Raw genomic sequence first — 20033 nt, forward strand, 5'->3', positions numbered from 1 at the left:
CGGCGGCGGAAGCGGCGGCGGCGGAAGCGGCGGCGGAAGCGGCGGGAGCGGCGGGAGCGGGCGGAGCGAGCGGAGCCATGTCGGGCCGGGAGGGTAAGGCCGGGCCCGGGGCCGCCGGTGCCGCCCGCCCGGCCCCGCCCGGCCCTCACTGTCTCCTCTGTCTTTGCAGGCGGCAAGAAGAAGCCGCTGAAGCAGCCGAAGAAGCAGACCAAGGACCTGGATGAGGTAGGGCGGCGGGAGAGCCCCGGCGGCGGCGGGGCTCAGCCCCGGCCGTGAAGGAGCCGGTGGGCCTGGCTGCCCGGCGGGTTCCTGCTGATATTTACAGGAGCAGGTAGTGACAGGACGAGGGGGAGCGGGCTCAAAGTGAAAGAGAGGCATTTAGATGTGATATTAGGAAGATATTCTTGCCTGTGAGGATGGTGAGACCCTGGCACAGGCTGCCCAGAGAAGCTGTGGCTGCCCCATGCCTGGAAGTGTTCAACGCCAGGCTGGATGAAACTTGGAGTAACCGGGGCTTGTGGAAGGTGTCTCTGCCATGGCAGGGCTTTGGAACGAGGTGATCTTTAAGGTCCCTTCCAACCCAACCCATCGAGTGTTTCTCGGGTGCCATGACGAGATCCCGCCATGGATGCAGCACTGCTGGCTACCGGAGGAGCTTGGGATGCCCTTGCCAAAGCATCAGACTGCGATCTAAGTTGGCAATCACTGCGGACCCAGGAACCTGGGATTATTGTGTAGCTTGGATAAGTTAAGTACTAGTGAATTGCGTCCTAGAGACACTCTGAACCCTTACATTTAAGTGTGGATGTCAGCTGCTATTTCTGAGAATGTATGTTTGGTGCATTCTGGATGAGGTGCCACTCTTTGGAAAAAGGCAAATACAATACCTCTTTGAAAAAGGAAAAAAAATCATAGCTTTCTAAATACGCTTTATTGTTAAAGAAATGGTAGAACTAATAAAGTGCTTATAAGGATCTAAGTTATAAACATTTGTGTGTCAAATGATGTAATATTTATTTTTGTCTCAGCTATGTCTCCTGTGAGCACTTGGGAGAAACACATTGCAAGAAAAAAACACACAGAAGTGGATAAATGTGAGGGATTGATTTACAAGGAAAGACACATTAGGCAAAAGGAGATAGGAAAACCTGGAGAGAGAAACAGAATATTCTGTTCTGTAAGGGGCAAGTAGGGGAAGTAATACGGCTACATTGCAGCAAGGGAGGCTTTAACTGAAAGGAGAGGAGAGCTTTGCAGCTGTCAAGATGAGCCATAGACTGGATTGGTGAAGAATCTGTGGAATCTCAGTTGTCAAGGTCCTCAATTCAGTTTCCCCAAAGCCCTGAGTGCCAAATTGAAAATCTGGGTCCTTTTCAGTCTTGGTGTCTGTGAAGAATGTGTATCTAAGGGACAGAATATGTCTGACTTCTCCTGGATTTGGAGGCTCATCCAGCAAGGAGGCTCAATAGCTGCATTGCCTGTACAATTTGCCAGCAGTCTCATTAGATTTCTTGGAATTAATACAAATTAATTAAACACAGCAAAAATTACATATGTGTGCGAGGATTTTTTTTTAAAAATGCTTTTTTACAGTTGAAAGCAGCCTTACTTTATTTAAATTCTTTATAGCCTAAATGTTTTTGTTAGTGCCTGTTTGCTGGGCTTCATGTGTCACTTAGGGCATGTTAATGAATGGTGTTAGTGCAAACATGTGTCAGTCATAGGAATCATAATTTCAGAATGAGATTATGCCATGGGAAATAATTCCATGAAAAACACCAAACATACAGGGTTAAAGTTTAGTTTGTGGTACAGCAAAACCTTGGTGAGAGTTCTGCAATATTTTGCATATTTAGCATTATTCAGCCCTCCTGCCTTGGTCCAGTCAGGTGTTTGTTGCTGATGGAATATTACATTTGTTTTTCATTGCTTCTTAGTTGTTTTTGAATTTTTCTGTGGAAGAGATGTTAAAAGATGCTGCTGTTCTTTCCTTTAGACTGATCTGGCATTCAAACAAAAACAGAAGGAGGAACAAAAGAAACTTGAAGAGATGAAAGCAAAAGCTGCTGGAAAAGGGCCCCTGGGTAAGTGAGGTGCCATCCTGGCAGGAGGAATGGGGGTCTCGCTGGCTTCAAAAATTTTGTTTTTGCTTGACAAATATAAAAAGGCAGGTGCCTCTGGGTTATTTGACATAGATAAGTAAGTTGATGGCAGGTACAGATGATATGAAACAAAGAGAGGCTATTTTTTTCTTTTTTTCTTTTTTTTTTTTTTCCTTTTCTATGCATTTCCATCCCGAAATGATGCAGGTTCTCATTCAGCAGGCAAATCACTGTGTCTGGCACACTGACTTAGTCCACTGGTATGTGCAGGGACATTTCTGCTCTTTTTTTAGCACACCAGTCTTTTCAGTTGTATTACATGTAGGTTTTGCCACAGTCCTCCAAGTTTAAAAAAATCCAGTGCTTGTCCTCTGAGAGGATGAATTTCTTCAAGAGCAGGAGATTCTTGGTAGGGAAGAAAAAAAAGGGACTGGAAACCAGTCTGGCTCCAATCCCTCTACCTGAGTGACTGTAAAACATGTGAGACATGAAGTGAGTTCACAGGGTGTGTCCTGGTGGTCCACAGAGGCCAAGCTGTCTCAGTGACAGAGTGTTCACATGGGTCTGCACTTGCCTTTTGCTCTTCCAGCCTTTGCCATGGTCCCATCAGAGGTGTTCAGGGGTGCACCCTGCCTGCTCCTGACCTGTGGCCCATTAATGTTACTAACCACTTTTCCATTCTGAGAAGATCATTAACTTCACACTTTATTTCCTGTTTTTCAGCAAAGTTTCAGTCTTGAAAGACCTTTCCAACAGTCCCATAACAAAATAGTTCCACTAACAGCCTTTGCTATGGAATCCTGTCAGGTACTGTGTGAAAATAGGAAGTCCCCTGAGTTCACATTATTCAGACACTTACTGATAATCTCAGGGTCCCAGCAGGTCAGTGAGGGAGGATTTACTCTTGATGGGAATCCTCTTAGCTTTCACAAGACCATTCATTCATTTGCTCTGTTCCAGACTCTGTTATCTTCTCAGAGACTGAGCTCAGACTCACTGCTCTGTAGTTGCCCAGTTCTTCACAGAACCCATTCTGTATCTAGGAGCTTTGCTGGCAGTCCGTGAGTCCTCTGACATAGTGTCTGCATTGATGTTTTAAATCTTAGCCAGCAGATCTGCATTTTTGCATTACAGCTTGTTGGGTGCTCTTGAAGGAAGTGCCATCCAGTTCCACTGGCTTGGAATATTGTTTATTTATTTCAGACTCATCTAACTCCTCTCTTTTATCCGTGTACAAAACGTGTGCTGGGCGTGAGACTTGGAATGTCTTTGGTGTTTCAGACAGATGCAAAAGAATTCATTGTGCTTCTGTTCTGTCCTTTCCATCCTAAATTCATTCTGTGTAGGGTGCTTGAGCTCACAGATCTCTTCAGAGTTCTTTCTCTGCCCTTTTCTAGACTTGGTGTCAGTCATCTGGCCCTTGTCTGATGCTTACCAAAGCAGGTAACGATTGTTGTGTTGCTGTGGCAGGGTCAGCCTATTTCCAAGAGCCTTAGCAGGGCAATGCTGTTGGAATCAAGTTGCAATGCAGAGTCTGTTGCTGACCCTCAGCCCTTGCAATCTGTCTTGGTGCAGCCTTGCTGTTCTCTTTCCTTCCCACTGGTCATACCTGACACAACTGGAGAAAAACAGCATTTACAACAAATGCCACACTTGTTGCTGTGCCAATACCTGGTGTTCTTTAGTGTCTTCAGTAATCTGCAGGGAATCCCAGTACCTGCTACTGTAGAGCTTTGATCCCAGGTGGGGGCTTTGGTGTAGGGATACCAATGCATTTATTCCCTTAGCCTTGATTTTGATTTGACCAGGCTGCTCATGCTGTATAAGAAATAATAAATGGGGAAACAAAGTAACTGTTGGAATATTTGGTTCCATTGTAGACTCACTGTTAAATAAATCACTGTTCACAGTAAGGTGTGTGAGATCAAAACCACACAGGAGTAGTCACACATACAGAAACAATTCACCAGTGGGGACCAGGGCTGTGCAGGCTGTCTAAAGCTTTATGAGGAGCTGCATTTGTAGCTAAGCTCTGTCACAGTCACCTAACCAGCTGTGTTGTTTCTTTTGGCAGCCAGTGGTGGAATAAAGAAGTCTGGCAAAAAGTAGCTTGATCAAACTGCAGGGTAAGAAGTGATCAAGTTACTCAATGGACCTGCAGACTTCAGAGAGTCTTGAAAACACTCTGTCATTTGGGAAACATTGTACATTTTGTTTAGTCACAATAAATCCTTTTTGTTAAGATGTGATCTTTTCTCTTTACCTGTAGGTTTTGTTTAAAAATGGCTTTACTGTTTTACACCGGAAATGAAACCTTTACTGAAGATCATGTGTGCCCTTGTGCAGCCTGAGTGCATCCGGTCATTTGCTAGTCATTTGTGAGAATAAATTTCAACTTCTCCTCTCTTTTAACAGTGGAGTCAGGGCCTGAGTGTTAAAATCCGCAGAGTTTTATTCTGGAGGCTTAGGCTTTGCTGCAGTTGTCCGAGATACGGCTAGAGCAGTGTGTGCTCTCCTAAGAGCTCTAAGCTGGGTTATATTATACTTCCATCACCAGCACCTTGGGCTCAGCCTCTCCAAAGCAATGCTCCTTTCCACGTTCCTTAAGAGCACTGCTGTGCCCTGTGGTCCCACTGCCTGCTGAGCATACACTCGCCTTTGTCCTACAAATTGTCACTACACCGTTTTCCTGAGCTACATACTGACATCACAGCTCCATCACACTCATGGAATGCCTTTGGGGCAGAGAGGTGAGGGGAGCAGTGCTTTTGGGAGAGGAGCAGTAGCTGAATTCTTGAAATGAATGGCACTGACTGTACACTGGTTATGGAGACTTGATGGAAGGAATATGCTGTTCCCAAGGTGGGAGTTACACGGGAGAGAATCAATTCAAAGGCCTTATTACTGAAGAGAAATGGTGATACAGAGACTTCCTGCTCTCAGGCAAGGCAGCTGATGGCTTCTGAGAACAGCGAGACTTGGGCTGCAGTGGCGCTGGGGCGTTACATGGGAAATCTGGGCTTGCACAGTCTGGGCTCCTAAGGAAGAGACCGCAGGTGTTGGTTGTTCAGTGCACAGCGCGCTACTAAGAGGGTTTCCTTGTTAAAAAGACATTTTTAGAGGGCTAGAGGCGTTACTTCCTTCCCTCTAAAACGCGAGGCTCCGTTTCAGCAGGGCGGGAAGGGCGGGTGCCCTGGACGCCTGGGAGCGGGAGGCGCAGGCCTTACCCTGCCATCAGCCCGTGCTGAGGGCAGCCGGCAGCGCCTCTGCCACGGGACCGGGGCTGGGGCCGGGGCTGGGACTGGGACCGGGGCCGGGACTGGGATCGGGACCGGGACCAGGACTGGGATCCGGACCGGGGCTGGGGCCGGGGCTGGGACTGGGACCGGGACCGGGGCTGGGACTGGGATCGGGACCAGGATTGGGATCGGGACCGGGGCTGGGGCCGGGGCTGGGACTGGGATCGGGACCGGGACTGGGGCTGGGACTGGGATCGGGACCAGGACTGGGATCGGGACCGGGGCTGGGACTGGGATCGGGACCGGGGCTGGGATCGGGACCAGGACTGGGATCGGGACCGGGGCTGGGACTGGGATCGGGACCAGGACTGGGATCGGGACCGGGGCTGGGACTGGGATCGGGACCAGGACTGGGATCGGGACCGGGGCTGGGACTGGGATCGGGACCAGGACTGGGATCGGGACCGGGGCTGGGACTGGGATCGGGACCAGGACTGGGATCGGGACCGGGGCTGGGACTGGGATCGGGACCAGGACTGGGATCGGGACCGGGGCTGGGACTGGGATCGGGACCAGGACTGGGATCGGGACCGGGGCTGGGGCCGGGGCCGGGCGCGGCCGCGCGCGAGGGTCCCGCCCTTCCTTGCGCTCTGCCTCCCCCGCGCGGCGGCCGCGGGAATGGCGGGGCGCGGACCCGTGCCCGCCGCTGTGCGCATGCGCAGCGCTGCCCGCCGCCGAGCTCCCGCCGGCACGGGAGGCTCTCGCCGTAGGGCCCCGGCTTGGGTCCCCGGCTGCCCGGGCCCGGGCCCCGAGGAGCCAGCGAGCGATGCGGCGTCGGCCCCTGAGCTCACACAGCTGCGGCCACCTTGTTTCTACCCCGTGTATCAGCCTCAGCTCACGTGCCGGTGGTTCATAGGAAGATCAGATCCCTGCTGCCCTCAAAAAGGGGATAAATCAGCCCTTGGTGATACTGAGAAAATTGTCTTCTCTAAAAGTACTTTTCTAGACGTCAGATTGAGTCCTGCCAGCCAGCCAGAGTGCGTGAAGGCTGAAATTCAAGATTACATCATTCTTGCATTTTGGATAAGGGTACCTTTGGTAACAGAAAACTATTCACACAAAAATGTAGGACAAAGCTGCCTTAGATATAGAGCAGAGATTGCTCCTGCATCAGTGCAGACACTGAAGGCAACACAAGCCACCACTGGTCCCTCTTGGGACAGAGCTCCAACCCATAAAACACTACCAGAGACAGAGTGTGCTCACAGCTGTGCATGGTCAGTGAGAGCACAAGCTGGATTTACTTCACTTTCATCAGTCACACGCCGATGGTGGCAGATCCCTGCCCACCTGCACCCCCATTTCCACTGGTGTGGAACCTGGGGGGTGGTTTAAATGAGGAGGAAGAAGGTCAGGGACACAACATGCTCCAAAATATGACAGAAATAAAACTTTGGCAAGTGTATCAATATGGAATTGTTTGCCCCAGGAATTACTGAATGAAATGAATGAGGCTGCTGATCCCAGCCAAGCTAACTTGAGGTGGTCTGAAGGGAGGACAGTGAACAGAAATATGTGCTCCACAGCATGAGACAATATGCAAAAAGCATTTCAGCAAAAAAGCAAGACAAGAGGGAAGGAGACCAAATGGCAAAGTGACAGATCACTGCAGTGGGAGAGCTGTTCTCAACAGGCTTAACTTTAATGTAGGCATTGAACCACCCTCCTGGCCAAGAGCCCTCCTGTTTAATATTAGGCTGTGGAAATGAAGCTAAACAAAGGAACACATTGATTGTATCATTTACATAACGCTATGTAATAAATGGCATTTCATTCCTTACTGCAGCTCCAGCTCAATGTTAAACTAATTCAAAGACAATATAACTCCTACATCATAGATATACATAAAATTATCACAGTCTGAAGGGCAGAGAGAAAATAAAGTCCAAAAGGCAGTTGGAAATGGACATCAATTAAAATAGCAGCAAAATAAACACAAATATTCTTTGTAGAGAAATCCTGAAGTACTGAAGGATACGATTGTCATAATCAATTCAAGCTCTACTGTTTGAAAAGACTTTGCCTACTCTTTAGAGTTAGTGCAGCTCCAAGGAAATTATACCCTGCTCTGAATGGCTTCCAGGTGCTGATTCTGTGAGGTCTTAGAAGAGGAAACTTCTTCAGTGGAAATCAGCCAGCCTGGAAAACTGGGTGTGACCTTCTCTAAGACATTTTCCATTCTCATTTTCTTCAAAATTGGTATAGTGGTATTATATTACTTCAGAATAGTATTCTGAGGTTAAATTAATATATAATTGTAATATACTTGTTCCTGCTCCGCAAATGCCAGTGCAAAAGCCAGTGATGTAGGAGCTGAGGCTAAATTAGAATTTGAAGACAGAATATGTTCTGCACGTCGTCCAGTCACACTGAACAATTTGCTGCTCACCAGGCTTGCAGAGCAGCCTGAGATCTGACTGAAGCACACAAGAGGAGCACATCAGTTTTGTCTCTTTGGCCAGTTCACTGTTGCATTTAAATGTTCATTATTTTGACTTTATCTCTGCCATTTAACAATCTATGCAATTGCCCCTTCTAACCTGCTTTTCTAGGTCTTATCCTTGTATGAGGCTTTCTAAATTACCTTCAGAAATAAAAATCTTCTACATGGCAAAGTAAGTATTGTAATTTACTAAGATTCTGAAATAAAAGTTAGTTTGGTAGAGATTTATATTTAATGACTCCAATATCACAGTTTTTGGAAAAAAAGGTATTAAATAAAGCCATATATGTAACTCGTTATGCAAGAAAGACACACTTGGAGAATTATGAGAGGATCTTCTAAACCAGTAAGACAGTAATTTCAGGTGTCAAGGCTTCTGCTTCAGTGTTTATTTTCAGCCTACCCATCATTATTTATTGATTTCTGCAATGGCTCCAGACTAAAATGCTGCACAGAATTATGAGTTATATATGGACTTCAGGAATGCAGAGGCCATGTGAACCATCACTGTTCACTAGATAATATTCTGCACTTCCAAAAGACAGGAGATTATGTGAGGAACAAAATCATTCTGTGTTTGGCAGCAGAGGACCTACCATTTCCATACTGTTTCTATGGATGTCACTGAACTTGTAGTACCTCCAAACCAGAAGTCAGCTGGGAGCAACCAACTAAAGGAGTTGATCTCTTGAAAGCAAGTAATTAATATACCCTTAAGTTCAGGTGTAAGAGTCCAAGAGTTAAATTTTAGTAAAGAGGTAAGAATAAAAAAAAAACCAACAGGGCAAAATATAGCTGTGATGTAAAACAGCTTAGGTGTCCAGGAGATTTATTCTGATGTACTTACAGAAACTTATCTTTCCCATATGTGGGAAAATAATATTCTGCCGAGCACATTAATTATATTTCAGTTCTTTAAATCATGGTTCTTGCTTATCTTTTTGCTCAGCTCAAGTCACTTGTCTATAATAAGAGAGCATATCATCTAAACTTTGGTAAAGTGGTTCCTGATTTGGAGTGTCACTGCTGTCAGTCTGCACTGGAGGTGCCATATCCTGAGTGCTGCAGCCACTGGCCGGCGTTCCTGGCGGCACATCCTGGGTGCTGCTGCCACAGGTGTCTGTTCCTGGTGGCATCTCTTGGGTGCTACAGCCACAGGTGTGTGTTCCTGGTGGCACATCTTGGCTGCTGCATCCACAAGTGTGTATTCCTGGTGGCACCTCTTGGCTGCTGAGGTCACAGGTCTGCATTCCTGGTGGCACATCCTGGGCGCTGCATCCACAGGTCTGCATTCCTGGTGGCACATCCTGGGCGCTGCATCCACAGGTCTGCATTCCTGGTGGCACATCCTGGGCGCTGCATCCACAGGTCTGCATTCCTGGTGGCACACCCTGGGTGCCGTAGCCATACGCCTGCATTGCGAAGGGCATCTCAGGAGTGCCGTAGCCATACCCGTGCATTGGTGGCCCCATTGCTGGTGCTCCGTAGCCGTAAGCCTGCACTGGGAAGGGCACCTCGGGAGTGCCGTAGCCATAGGCTGGCATGGGCGGTGGCACGCCCCGGGCGCCGTAGCCGTAACCCCGCAGCGGGGGTGGCACACCTCGGGCACCGAAGCCGTAAGCCTGTGCTGGTGGTAGCACGTCCTCGTCATCGCTGCTGTCATCCTCTCCTGATGACACACCCTGAGTGTCATGGCCACTGGGCTCTGCTGACCCTGGCTGAACTGGAACGTTGCTGTTGGAAGGCTGTGGTGATGGTGGCACATCTCCACTGCCCCCTGGCACCGATGGCCTCTGTTGGTTTTGTGCTCTCTCAGCTTCCAGTTTTTCAGAGGAGATTTCAGAACTGTTCAAATTCCGACTTCGGTGATAATCGTCTTTCTTTTGTCCCAAAAAGTAATCAGAAGGTGGTGCAAATTCTGGGTCTCGCTCATCTCTAAGTTCTTCCTGTTTCTTTTCCCATTGTCCAAACATTAGTTCTGTTAGAAACAAGAAAATGGTAGATTTAGCAAAGATTTCAAGGTCTGAAGGTCAGTCAGACAAGGGAGGGAAAACAAACTGGCAAACAAAGAAGATGCATCTGTGTAAAGCCACCTGAAGTTCCTTTTCCATCTCATACTACCTGGAAATACAAGAATCTAGTGCAGATTCCTTCAGTGAACCACAGTTAATTCACTTAGCATTTTAGAGTAAGCTGTCCTCTACTTTCTGAGTGCAGTGCTGCCTGGGTGTTGGTGAGATACCAGACTTCCTCAGAGGAAGGAAAAAAATAATGTCAGAGAGGACAAAGATTTATGAGATAGGATCTGAAATTCCCCTCACAGTGATGTTCATTAATGGAGCATAAGGATTGAAAAGAAGAATCTGGAAATACCAGTATTGCATGGAAGAGGAATAGTGCTATTATAGTACTAAAGAAGGTGAGCATTTATGTGCTTTGTCTATTCCTTGTTTGCTTTTATTTAGAAGTCAGGCATCAGATTAGAAGAATGTGCATGAGCTTAGATTAATAGTGCAAAATTAGTTAATAGGTTTGGGAAGGACCTACAAGACAGCCACTGAAGCAAGGAAGATGCTTCAAAATGGGACACAGGCACTGAAGTGGTCTCTGCTTGCATCATGTTTTAGTCTTGTGCTGTGTGATATTTTTGTGATACATCCTATCAGGTAGGAGAAAACACAGGAATGTATCAAGAAAAGATCACACTGTGTATCTTATGAACTACAGAATTTGTCATTCTGTCAACCTGTCAAGATCATCCAGAAATGCAGTAACTCATATAGAAGAAAACTTTTGGGGACATTATAGCAGCTACTGGCACTAAGGCATCCTTGTCAGTCACTGCCCTGGACACTGGAAAATCATCGGTACCAAGGCAGAAAGGATCTCAGTACTTCTCAGTCTTATCATATTTTGGTCACAAAATAGAAATGAAAGTGGCAGTGTACATGCTCTTTCCCAACAATGTTCCTGAATCTGCATTCCTTACCTTTGCCTTTATCCCACTCTCGGACATAAGGCACTCCCGGCTTTGTATCTCTCCTCTCCTGGATGATGACCTCTACCTTCCTACTTGCTGCAGTAACTCTTGGAGGTTCTGGTTCCTCAGCAGCACCTTTCACCTCTGTGTTACAGGAAGAGATAGCAGAGATTGTCAGTTACAAAATAAAATCTGTATGACTCTCACAGGTAAAAATAAGATAATTTATTTCCATGTATCTCCAATAAGAACGGTATCTCTATTTCATTTACTGGAGAAAACAATTTGCATTCTTATTCTTCCGAACAACCAAAACAGTGAGCAGTGGCATGATGCTGTTCTTCATTTCCAGAACACTTCACAGTTAACCACTTGCATGGAATTCTGATACATTAAAATATTAGATACATTTTCCAGTGGGAGACAGACAGTAAAGGTTGACTATCAGTGTCGTAAGGGAGACAGCACAGAGACAGGATTAGAATTCAAATTCACTATCCTAAATCCTGGAGTCAGCTGTATCTCCAATTCACACACTGCACTGAAACTGTCACAGTGTATATTGTAGGATATCAAAATTGACTTGTTACTACTTATTCTACCTCATCTTCATAAAAGAAAAAGCCAGTACAATGTCAGCAGCTCTAACCTCAACCTGCATAATTAACTAATGTAATTCCTGCTGTCAGGCGTGAATCAAAAAAAGGCTACAATCTACATACCGTAGTTCTACCTGCATTATTAAGGTATTTCTGGCATGATTTTATATCTACAAACAATTACATCAGCTCTCATTATCCTAATAGTTATGTTACTTGTATATATAGAATACACAATATCAATATATTGAATGTCTAAATGAATATAAATTGGAATCTGTCTGTCCACAGATCAAGAACAAGGTGAAATACCAAGTATTTAACTCAAAAAGGCAACAGATCATACCTCCATTCTCCAGTTTTTCTGCCTCTTCCTCTAATCCAGCTTCCCTTAACTTTTTAATCTTCCGTGCTCGAAGTTTGGACAGCCTTGCATCTAGAGCTGCCTTCCTCTTCTCCTTCAGCTGTTCACGTTTATTTCTCTGATCAAGTGTCTTAACAGCAAAGGAAAACATGAATTAATCTTCCTTCATTATTATAAACAAGTATATATCTTCCTTCACAAAACAACTAAAAGCAATCCTAACCAAGTACCGAGTTTCAACTGGAAAAAAGAAGCCAAATTTCTTTGGCTTCTTCAAAGTCAGTTGCAGGCAGCACCTAATGTAGCACTTACACAACAAATCAAAGACAGTAACCACTGAAACCACTCTGCCCTCGCAGCCCAGTCTGCTCTTCACTCTCATACCTGCTCCCTCAGCATATCCAGGGTTGCCCGTTGTTTATGCCTGAGTTCTTGGTCCCGAGAAAAGGCAAAGTAACCAACACCAAGCTGCCTGGCCTCTGAAAAGGAGAAAACAATAGGTTTAAGTTAAATTCAGTTTATAGTTGACAATAACTACAGCCTCCAGGCACCCTGCTTTCAGGCATAGACTTATTCCCAAAACTGGATTGGTTTTAGATGGCTAAAAAAGGCTTGCTTTAGATAATACAAAAAGTGAAGCTTCTTGAAGGAGAACACAGGAGGAGGCAGAGAAGCATACAATTTGAAGAACAAATAAATCTAGACTTATGTACTGGTAACTTTCAACAGTTATTACACATATGGCTGAACACACACCTACACTTTGCCACACAGGCACAGGAAGTAACTTTCCCTTGCTCCCTCTACAACAGATTTCTTTGGTGATACAAAGGTAAGTGATATAAAGAATGACAGTGTACCATTTTCTCGAATGTCCTCGTAATGTATGGGTCCCATGGGTTTTCTGAGGGCTTCTTCTTCTTCCTTTTCCCACTGCTGCCTCTGAAGTTCTCTTCTCATGTCTTCAGATAACAGAGTATTCCCATCAGGTTCTTGTCTAATTAAAAAAAATTAAGGATTACAGAGCAGAATTTACCAGTTTGCCAGTGCCAAACAGTGCAAGTATGATTTGGTCTGATCCACTATTGCAGTTTCCACAAAACGCAGATCACTGTGGACACTACTTAGTGATACGATGTTGATGACTATGGTACATGGTCAAGATAGAAATACAAAGCTGCCTCTAAAACAAGGTACTGGTAGAACATCTTATTAAAAGACAAATAAAATAATATCCTTTCTCAGAAGCCTTATGAAATAATGATCAAATCATATAATGGGAGACGAAATAATCAGTTATTGGCATCTGTAGGGATTCTAGCAATCACATATAGGAACATTTAATATTTAATGTAAGAAAATGAAAGGTATTTGAAGTAACAAAAAGTTAAGCATTTACCCAAGAGATCTACTCAAAATATTAATATTCAAATATTAATACCCAAATATTAATAAGGGAGTAATTTTAACAAAAGATATGTTAAACAGCTGTTTAATAGAAGAATAAAACCAAACAAATGGAGGTCTAATAAATTCACTTTGAACATCATGAAGAATTTGGAATTGCTAAAAGACAATCAATTAACATCAATTTCCATGTTAAACAGAACCAGAATCACCTTCCTGGCATTTTATGGAAAGGTATAATGAAATACACACAGCCCAGTTTTTAAAAGATGCAACAAATATCTGAGATTGCTTAAAACCTTTCTCTGGAAATTATGTAAATCTAGAGAAAGCAGTAACATCAATTCTGGATTGAGAATGGGGTGACAAAGTACAGCCTCTCTTCCCTCTCATTAAAAAAACATATGTTAAATACTGAGAGGAACATGCAGCTCCATTAGAGAAACCACACCTTTTCCCTTGAAGTTCCTGATCCATTTTAAGTAGACTTGGTAAATCCTTCTTCATACAGCGTCTAGATCGGCCCAAGAAATCAACATAATCAACCCTGTAATGAAAGAAAAAGAAAAGCGATGCAAAACTTCTATTTGCATTGACAGAAGTCTTACCCAGAAGACAGAAGCAGTAACCCTTTCCAAAGAGTACTTGTCACCTCTCAGTCTGTGTATGACAGTTGCTCCTGCTTTTCACTTAACACGCTCCCAGATTAAGAGGACAGTTTGAATGGGGCATATGACAGTTCTACCATACATTTATTCAATGTCCCTTTGAGACCCCTGTTTGACTGGGCAATAAAATGGTGTACAAGATGTTATAAAGTAACTATGCCAAGTAGTTTCCACAACAAAATAGAACTCAGCCTACTGTTTACTTCCCATGGTGCAGATAATGATGCAGCATTGACTTCTTGTGGATACGAAATTGCTACAATACATTTCAATTATTGGTCTAAAGGCCATTCAGAACAAACTGATAGTGTGCATTCAACTGGCATAACAAAGGCTGACTAAAACACAAGCAAAATGTTCCTCTGAAGCTATTGTGCTTCTTATTCAACTCTTTATAGTACTGAACACCTGATTTACAGTTGTTGAAAAAGCTATTAAGTGCTACACTTACTGTCCTGTAATGTGGAAAGCTCTTTAGCATCAAGCTGCCTCAATTATCCCATTCTAAAGAATATTACATCTGAAAAAGTATGACTGGCAATCTAGCTCCCAACCCCCAAACTCTTAAAGATCTGTGCTTTCAGTAAGTCCTTTACAGAGTTTCTAAGGATATCTACAGTTTAGTATTTGAAGAATGGGGATGCTGTTTTGTATTGGTTACTGCTGGTTTAAAGTGACTACCAGAAGTAAAATCTCTTGTTCCACAAGCATTTTAAACAAATGGGCAACGAAAATGTTTAGTGAGGCCTGGTTTCATAATTATTCCTAATGTCTCAGATGAAAAACTAGTGGTTACTTGGAATGACACAGGAAACTGTCAGAGACTATTTGCTGTGCTGCAGCAAAGTGGAAGAAATGCTGAAAATCGTGTTCTTATTCCAACCAGAGTTTCTCTCCTTTAAGAGAAGGCTGTACTCTTAAATGACTGCTCATGCTTAAGTCACAATTAAAGGAAGACGAATAATATAAAATCCTCAAGTTTTGCTAAAATACATTTCAATTCAGCACATCAAAGCATAAAATGGTACCAAATACTGTGATGACTACTTGCATAAACTATGCAAGAAAGTAAGAGGAGATGATGTTGTCCCCCCTGTAGTACATTGCAATTTCTCAAGATCCTACGTGCAGATTCTATTGCAGCGTTTCCTGTGTGGGTGGAAATGACAGTGACATGGAGGACTGTCTTTATAGGAGAAATGAAAGACTGTTAACACTTCCTTGTCAATGTGCAGTATTAAACAAAAAAGAAAAACAAAGGTGTCACTTCCACACATTTTGGAAAAGTATTTTCTCATTAAATTCTCAAGAATAAGAGTGGCCAGGACAGATGAGCCCAATCAGTAGCACCAACCATTCCTCATCCGGGTCCTCTGGTGGTGGAATGTCTACTTCAGGCTGACTCTCCTCCTCATCTGTGTCTCTTTCTGAAGTCTTCCCAGCAGTTTCGCTCTGCTGCAGCTCCTGTACTTCGTGCTGTTTGTCTATGATCTTCTGAGTGAAATCCACCAGGTACAGATCCTCAGTTTCTTCATCTAAGGTAGAAAATCGATTCTTAGTGAACAGCCATGAAAAGAACAGAACTGAGCACAAAATCAATACCAAATAGCTACAATCAGCTTTTCAGCTGCCAGCTATGCCCTTGACCACACTATTGGGGAGTACTTAAATCTCATTCAATGCCAAACAAATCCAGAGCTATCAAGTGGCTCCACAGTGATAACGTCTATTTCTGAATCGAACTTTCAGGGCATTGTGTGCAGTACAGAAAAGGCTGCATTCTCTGCAGCAAAACACTCTCTGGTCGTTAACTACTTCATAAGCAATGGATTTGTCATGTAATGGCTCAAATACTTTTTCGATGCTTAACATTTGGTATGTTGGCAGGAGCCAAGCATTCATGAGGGTACTTCTTAGAAAAGTAGAGGAAAGTGGTGGGGGTCATGTGGATGAAGATGGACACTGGCAAAGAAAACAGATTAACTACAAGGAGATTTGTATTCTATTTTAATAATTACTTTTTGAAAGGGACTGAATGTGTGAGAGAAGAAAGGAACAGATTAGCATTCTCTATCCCTATTAGCTGCATGACTGGCATTCACATACGGACCAGCCAGACTCCTCTCCTGATCCTCTTCTCCTCATAAAGGCCCAACAAATAGAATGCAGGACAGAGGATCAGCAATGCAATCCAAAGAGCTCACAACAGAGAGCTTTTTTTTTTTGTTTTCCTAAGATACTGTACTGAAAAACCAGAACATAATTCACCCACTTAATGAATGAGTGAAACAAACCCCTAGTGCTTTACCTGGTCAGGCTGCCCTTCAAAAGTAATTTTATTTTCTCCAGTAAATGTATATTTTTTTCATTTTCAAAATGGAATAAACCATGTCAATCAGTTTGTATAATAATTCCAAGCATTTATACATATATAAATGCTTATTTTGGAATAGTATTGTTCACCTGGGAAGTCTCCTTTTGTCATTTTCTCATACAGCTTTGCTTTCTCCTCAAGCTTTTTCCTGAAAAAGAAAAAAAAAATGAACCTTGCAATCCCACCAATTCCAAGCACATTTTCAAGTCACCTATTTAGCCTTAGATAAATGGAATAGGAAAATCCTGGGAGTGCTTGAGGTGTTTATGAGAGGCTGACTTATGCCTGGGTTCTGTTTTGAACCTTCACTAGCATTTCTGAAGATACAATCTTTTCCAGTTCCAGAATTTATACTGAAAATAATTTTAGTGAAATTACAAATTTAATCTTAAATGTAATTTGTCAAGTAGGCATAAACATGATGTTACAAGAATTCCACCTTTATCTAAGTACTGTGGTCTATCAGATAAATACTGGAAACGAAACCATTATTTGCAGATACTGAAAGAGTTTTACAGAAAAAGAAGTGATAACACAAAGTTAATCTTAGAAACTGAACAGAAAACCTTAGCTAATTTCTGGAATTTCAAAGAGTAAGGAACTGCTTACAGAAGCACAGCAAATGATTTATAAATGGCATTTTCCACATATATCTTTTTGTACAACCAACCCATTTAGAAAATGAAGTAATTATTGAAAATGTGACCCATTTTCTGTTAAGCCCAAGAAACACTTTGCTATAGAATTCTAATATGTCACCGTGTGGTAATTCTAAAGATGACTTTTAAAAAAAACCTGACACATTTAGAACTGTGATAATGTGAGGTCATGAGAGCATAAGACTGCTGGGATGCAGTTTGTACGCTACTGGTAAAAAGTATGGATTATGCTGGAATTACTGGTTAGTTTAATGAGAACTGCTGGTCCAAAAAACCTCTTTCTGTGCTTTTCTAAATGCCAAAGAACAAATTCTGCAAAGCATTCCTTTCTTACAGAGCCTAAGAGTTACCTTGATTTATCCAATATATCCTGCTCTTCTGCCTTCTGCTCAACGTCTTTCGCAGCTCGATTTACAACTCCCGTGTTCTGTTTGGTCCAGATACTTGGTTTCTGAAGAGAACAATTTTGTAACAACAAATAAATAGATGAAAATATTGAAATTGTAACAATTAAAAAGATATTTCAACTCTATAATGCAAACAATGCACATGAATCATGGACGACTTTGTAAATAACATCTTACACATGTTTGACTTGAGACTATTCCTGTGCTGTACAGGCTGCAGGATGGTATCATATTAAGGGCAGGCTGAAAGGCACTCAGAAATCAGACAAAATCTATTCTGGCAAAGATGTTAAGGTTAAAAAACTCAATCATGCAATCTTGCTGATTAAATACTAACAAAGCTAAAAACTGTTTCTATTCTGTATTGCCTCAATTTTAGATAAAAAACACAATCAGGTGGCCTGTTTGCAGCATAACACTGTAAATGCTGCATGTGCTTCAAATATGGCAGGAACAGCACATTCTGCTTCTAGAAAGCTACAGAATGAACAAAACCCAAAGTGCAGTATAGAGCAAAACAAGAGAGATAATTGTGTATTCATTATTGTACACCACAGACAGACAGCAGAGCATTTATCAAGGAAATTCAGTGACTCTAGAAGAATCTCTCATGCTCCATCCTGCAGCATCATATAAAATCCTCTAATAAAAAAAGAAACATCTTTTCCTATAATTAAAGGGTGTGGATCCATGGGGAATGAAGATTAAGTGGGGATTTAGATAGGCAGAAGCACAAGATTAAGCTTTCTGCTGTGCACAGAAATGAACTTTAAAGAACGTTCTCATTGTGTACATTTTATATTTGAATAGAAACACAGCTCTGAGTATTTGCTGTTATTTAGATTTGAATATTGACTTCCTTACTTTCAGGAGAAAGAATGACAAAAATAACAGTGGAAGATTATTTTTACCTTATTAGAGGTTCTGGGCTTTGCAAAGACACCAGCATCTTTCAATAGCTTTTCTTTCTTGAATTCCTCTTGCTTTCGGAAGAGCTCGGCTTTGAGATCTACCAGCTACACCAGCAGCAAAACACCACATAAATAACAGATCACAGGCACAGGCATCAGTTACTGCAATAAATAACTCTATCTCTAGGAAAACAATCTGTTAGTTACAGTTATAGGAGCACTTGGTTGCATTTTTATATGGAACTTTGAAGCACTGATCTGATCATCAAGATCACCTCTTACAGCAAACAAAATTAAAAAAATACAGAATGCAAATTATGATTAGGGATTAAAACAATCCCCAAAGATATCCATGATCCTTTGAGGATAAGAGAGGCATAGCTCTGTTTAGATTTTACCAGCCTCCTAATGGCAAACAAATAGAGGAGTAATGAAAAACACTACTGAATATGAAGAAGGAACTTTTAACCATTAGATAATTAATAAAGTCCTGTCTCAGAAAATAATTCACAAAAGTTTGCTATAGCAAAATATATATTTTCCCCACTGCTTTATGTACTGTTTAATAGTTTTGGATTTTCCTTCTCCTTCTTTTTAAAGAAATATATGAGTAGCATTGCCATCTGTGACCAAGGTCCATCTCAGCTTTTATTAAGAAACACCATTGGCGGGGTGTTACCTTGGGATTACAAAACTAGTTTGGAAGACAATATTATGCTACTTTTCCTGCAAGTCCCACAGATGACAAAATTCAGAGTTGCACATTAAACCAGGAAAGTGGATAACTTTGGTATTAATATTTCTCCCAAAAGCATTTGCTTTTCAAGTCCCTGGACAACGAAGTGCAGTGTCTTAAAAATCTCTCGTTCTCCCTTCTGCTTAGAGGTAATCATTCAAAAATTCTGTGTAAAATATTTCACAGTTAACTGTTAGCATACATTAATTATTTACATAGCTCTTCATCTGAAGTGTTTGGCAGTTCTCGTGAGCGTCCTGCAGAGCAGCGAGGGGCAGCACCTCACCATCCCTAAGGGTGGGAAGTTAATCTGCCACAGCACAGACCTCCTGCTCCTTAGGAAAAGCTCTTTTCCCTGTTATGGCCCGATTTAATAATTGCATTGCGAGCAAACCCAGGCCCGGCAGACTCGGGTGAGGAGCGCAGGGCGTGTGCCTGGTCAGGAAGGCGAGGGGACAAAACCCCAGCCCCGACACTGTCACAGACCCGATATGCGGCACCCGGCCCTTCCACAGCCCTTTAGTCCAGCATCTGCTGCCGTGCCTGCACATCGCAGTGGGGTTAAGGCGAGGAGACAGAGCACCAGCCCGTCCCAGCCGTGCTGCTCGCCCTGCAAGCGGCGGCACCCGCGGGTCCCCGCGTCCAGCCTCGCGGCCTGCGCCGGCCAGGCCCACCCCGCCCGCGGGAGCCCCGCGGCTGAGCACACCTCACAGCCCTACAAAGCCCCCTGGGCAGGCGGAGGGGTTCATTTTGCCTCTCCCCGCTCAGTCACTCACCGAGGACGCGGCCACGTCCAGCGGCTTCTTCCTGCGGTCCATGGCGGGACCGGCGCCGCCACCGCCTCCCCCCGCGCCGGGCGGCCTCGCCGTAAAGCGCGGCGGAAGCGCGGCGCTATCGCGACAGTGCTGCTGAGGGCGGCCAGGCGGGCGCTGCCGCCATGTTGGGGAGGGCAGGGCAGGTCGGGGGGCTCTGTGCAGCTCGTGTGGGCTGGCCGGGGCGGAGCGCTGCCGGCCGGGGCTCCCCTGCCTTTGGGCGATCCCTGTGCTCAAACTGAGCGTGAAAACGAGCGTTTCTGGCGGGTGCG

The 20033-nt window shown here is 43.9% G+C and overlaps 1 protein-coding gene and 1 long non-coding RNA gene across 2 annotated transcripts; one reads left to right on the top strand and one right to left on the bottom strand.

Moving 5' to 3' along the window:
- Positions 1-2: 2 nt before the first annotated feature.
- On the top strand, positions 3-4351 carry LOC128794090 (uncharacterized). The gene is made up of 4 exons (XR_008432983.1): positions 3-93; positions 170-225; positions 1997-2084; positions 4177-4351. It is a non-coding gene; the product is annotated as an uncharacterized LOC128794090 (long non-coding RNA).
- A 2721-nt stretch (positions 4352-7072) lies between these two features.
- CCDC174 (coiled-coil domain containing 174) lies at positions 7073-19810 on the bottom strand. The gene is made up of 11 exons (XM_053954063.1): positions 19726-19810; positions 18214-18318; positions 17246-17346; positions 16326-16384; positions 15217-15397; positions 13646-13741; positions 12648-12784; positions 12172-12266; positions 11770-11917; positions 10834-10968; positions 7073-9822 (listed from the first exon to the last, which is right to left on the bottom strand). Exons 1-11 carry the CDS (start codon positions 19765-19767, stop codon positions 8795-8797), a joined length of 2127 nt encoding a protein of 708 aa, XP_053810038.1. The 5' UTR covers positions 19768-19810; the 3' UTR covers positions 7073-8794.
- Between the last annotated feature and the right edge of the window lie 223 nt (positions 19811-20033).

Source organism: Vidua chalybeata, chromosome 12, assembly GCF_026979565.1.
Source record: "Vidua chalybeata isolate OUT-0048 chromosome 12, bVidCha1 merged haplotype, whole genome shotgun sequence".
Taxonomy (NCBI): Eukaryota; Metazoa; Chordata; class Aves; order Passeriformes; family Viduidae; genus Vidua; species Vidua chalybeata.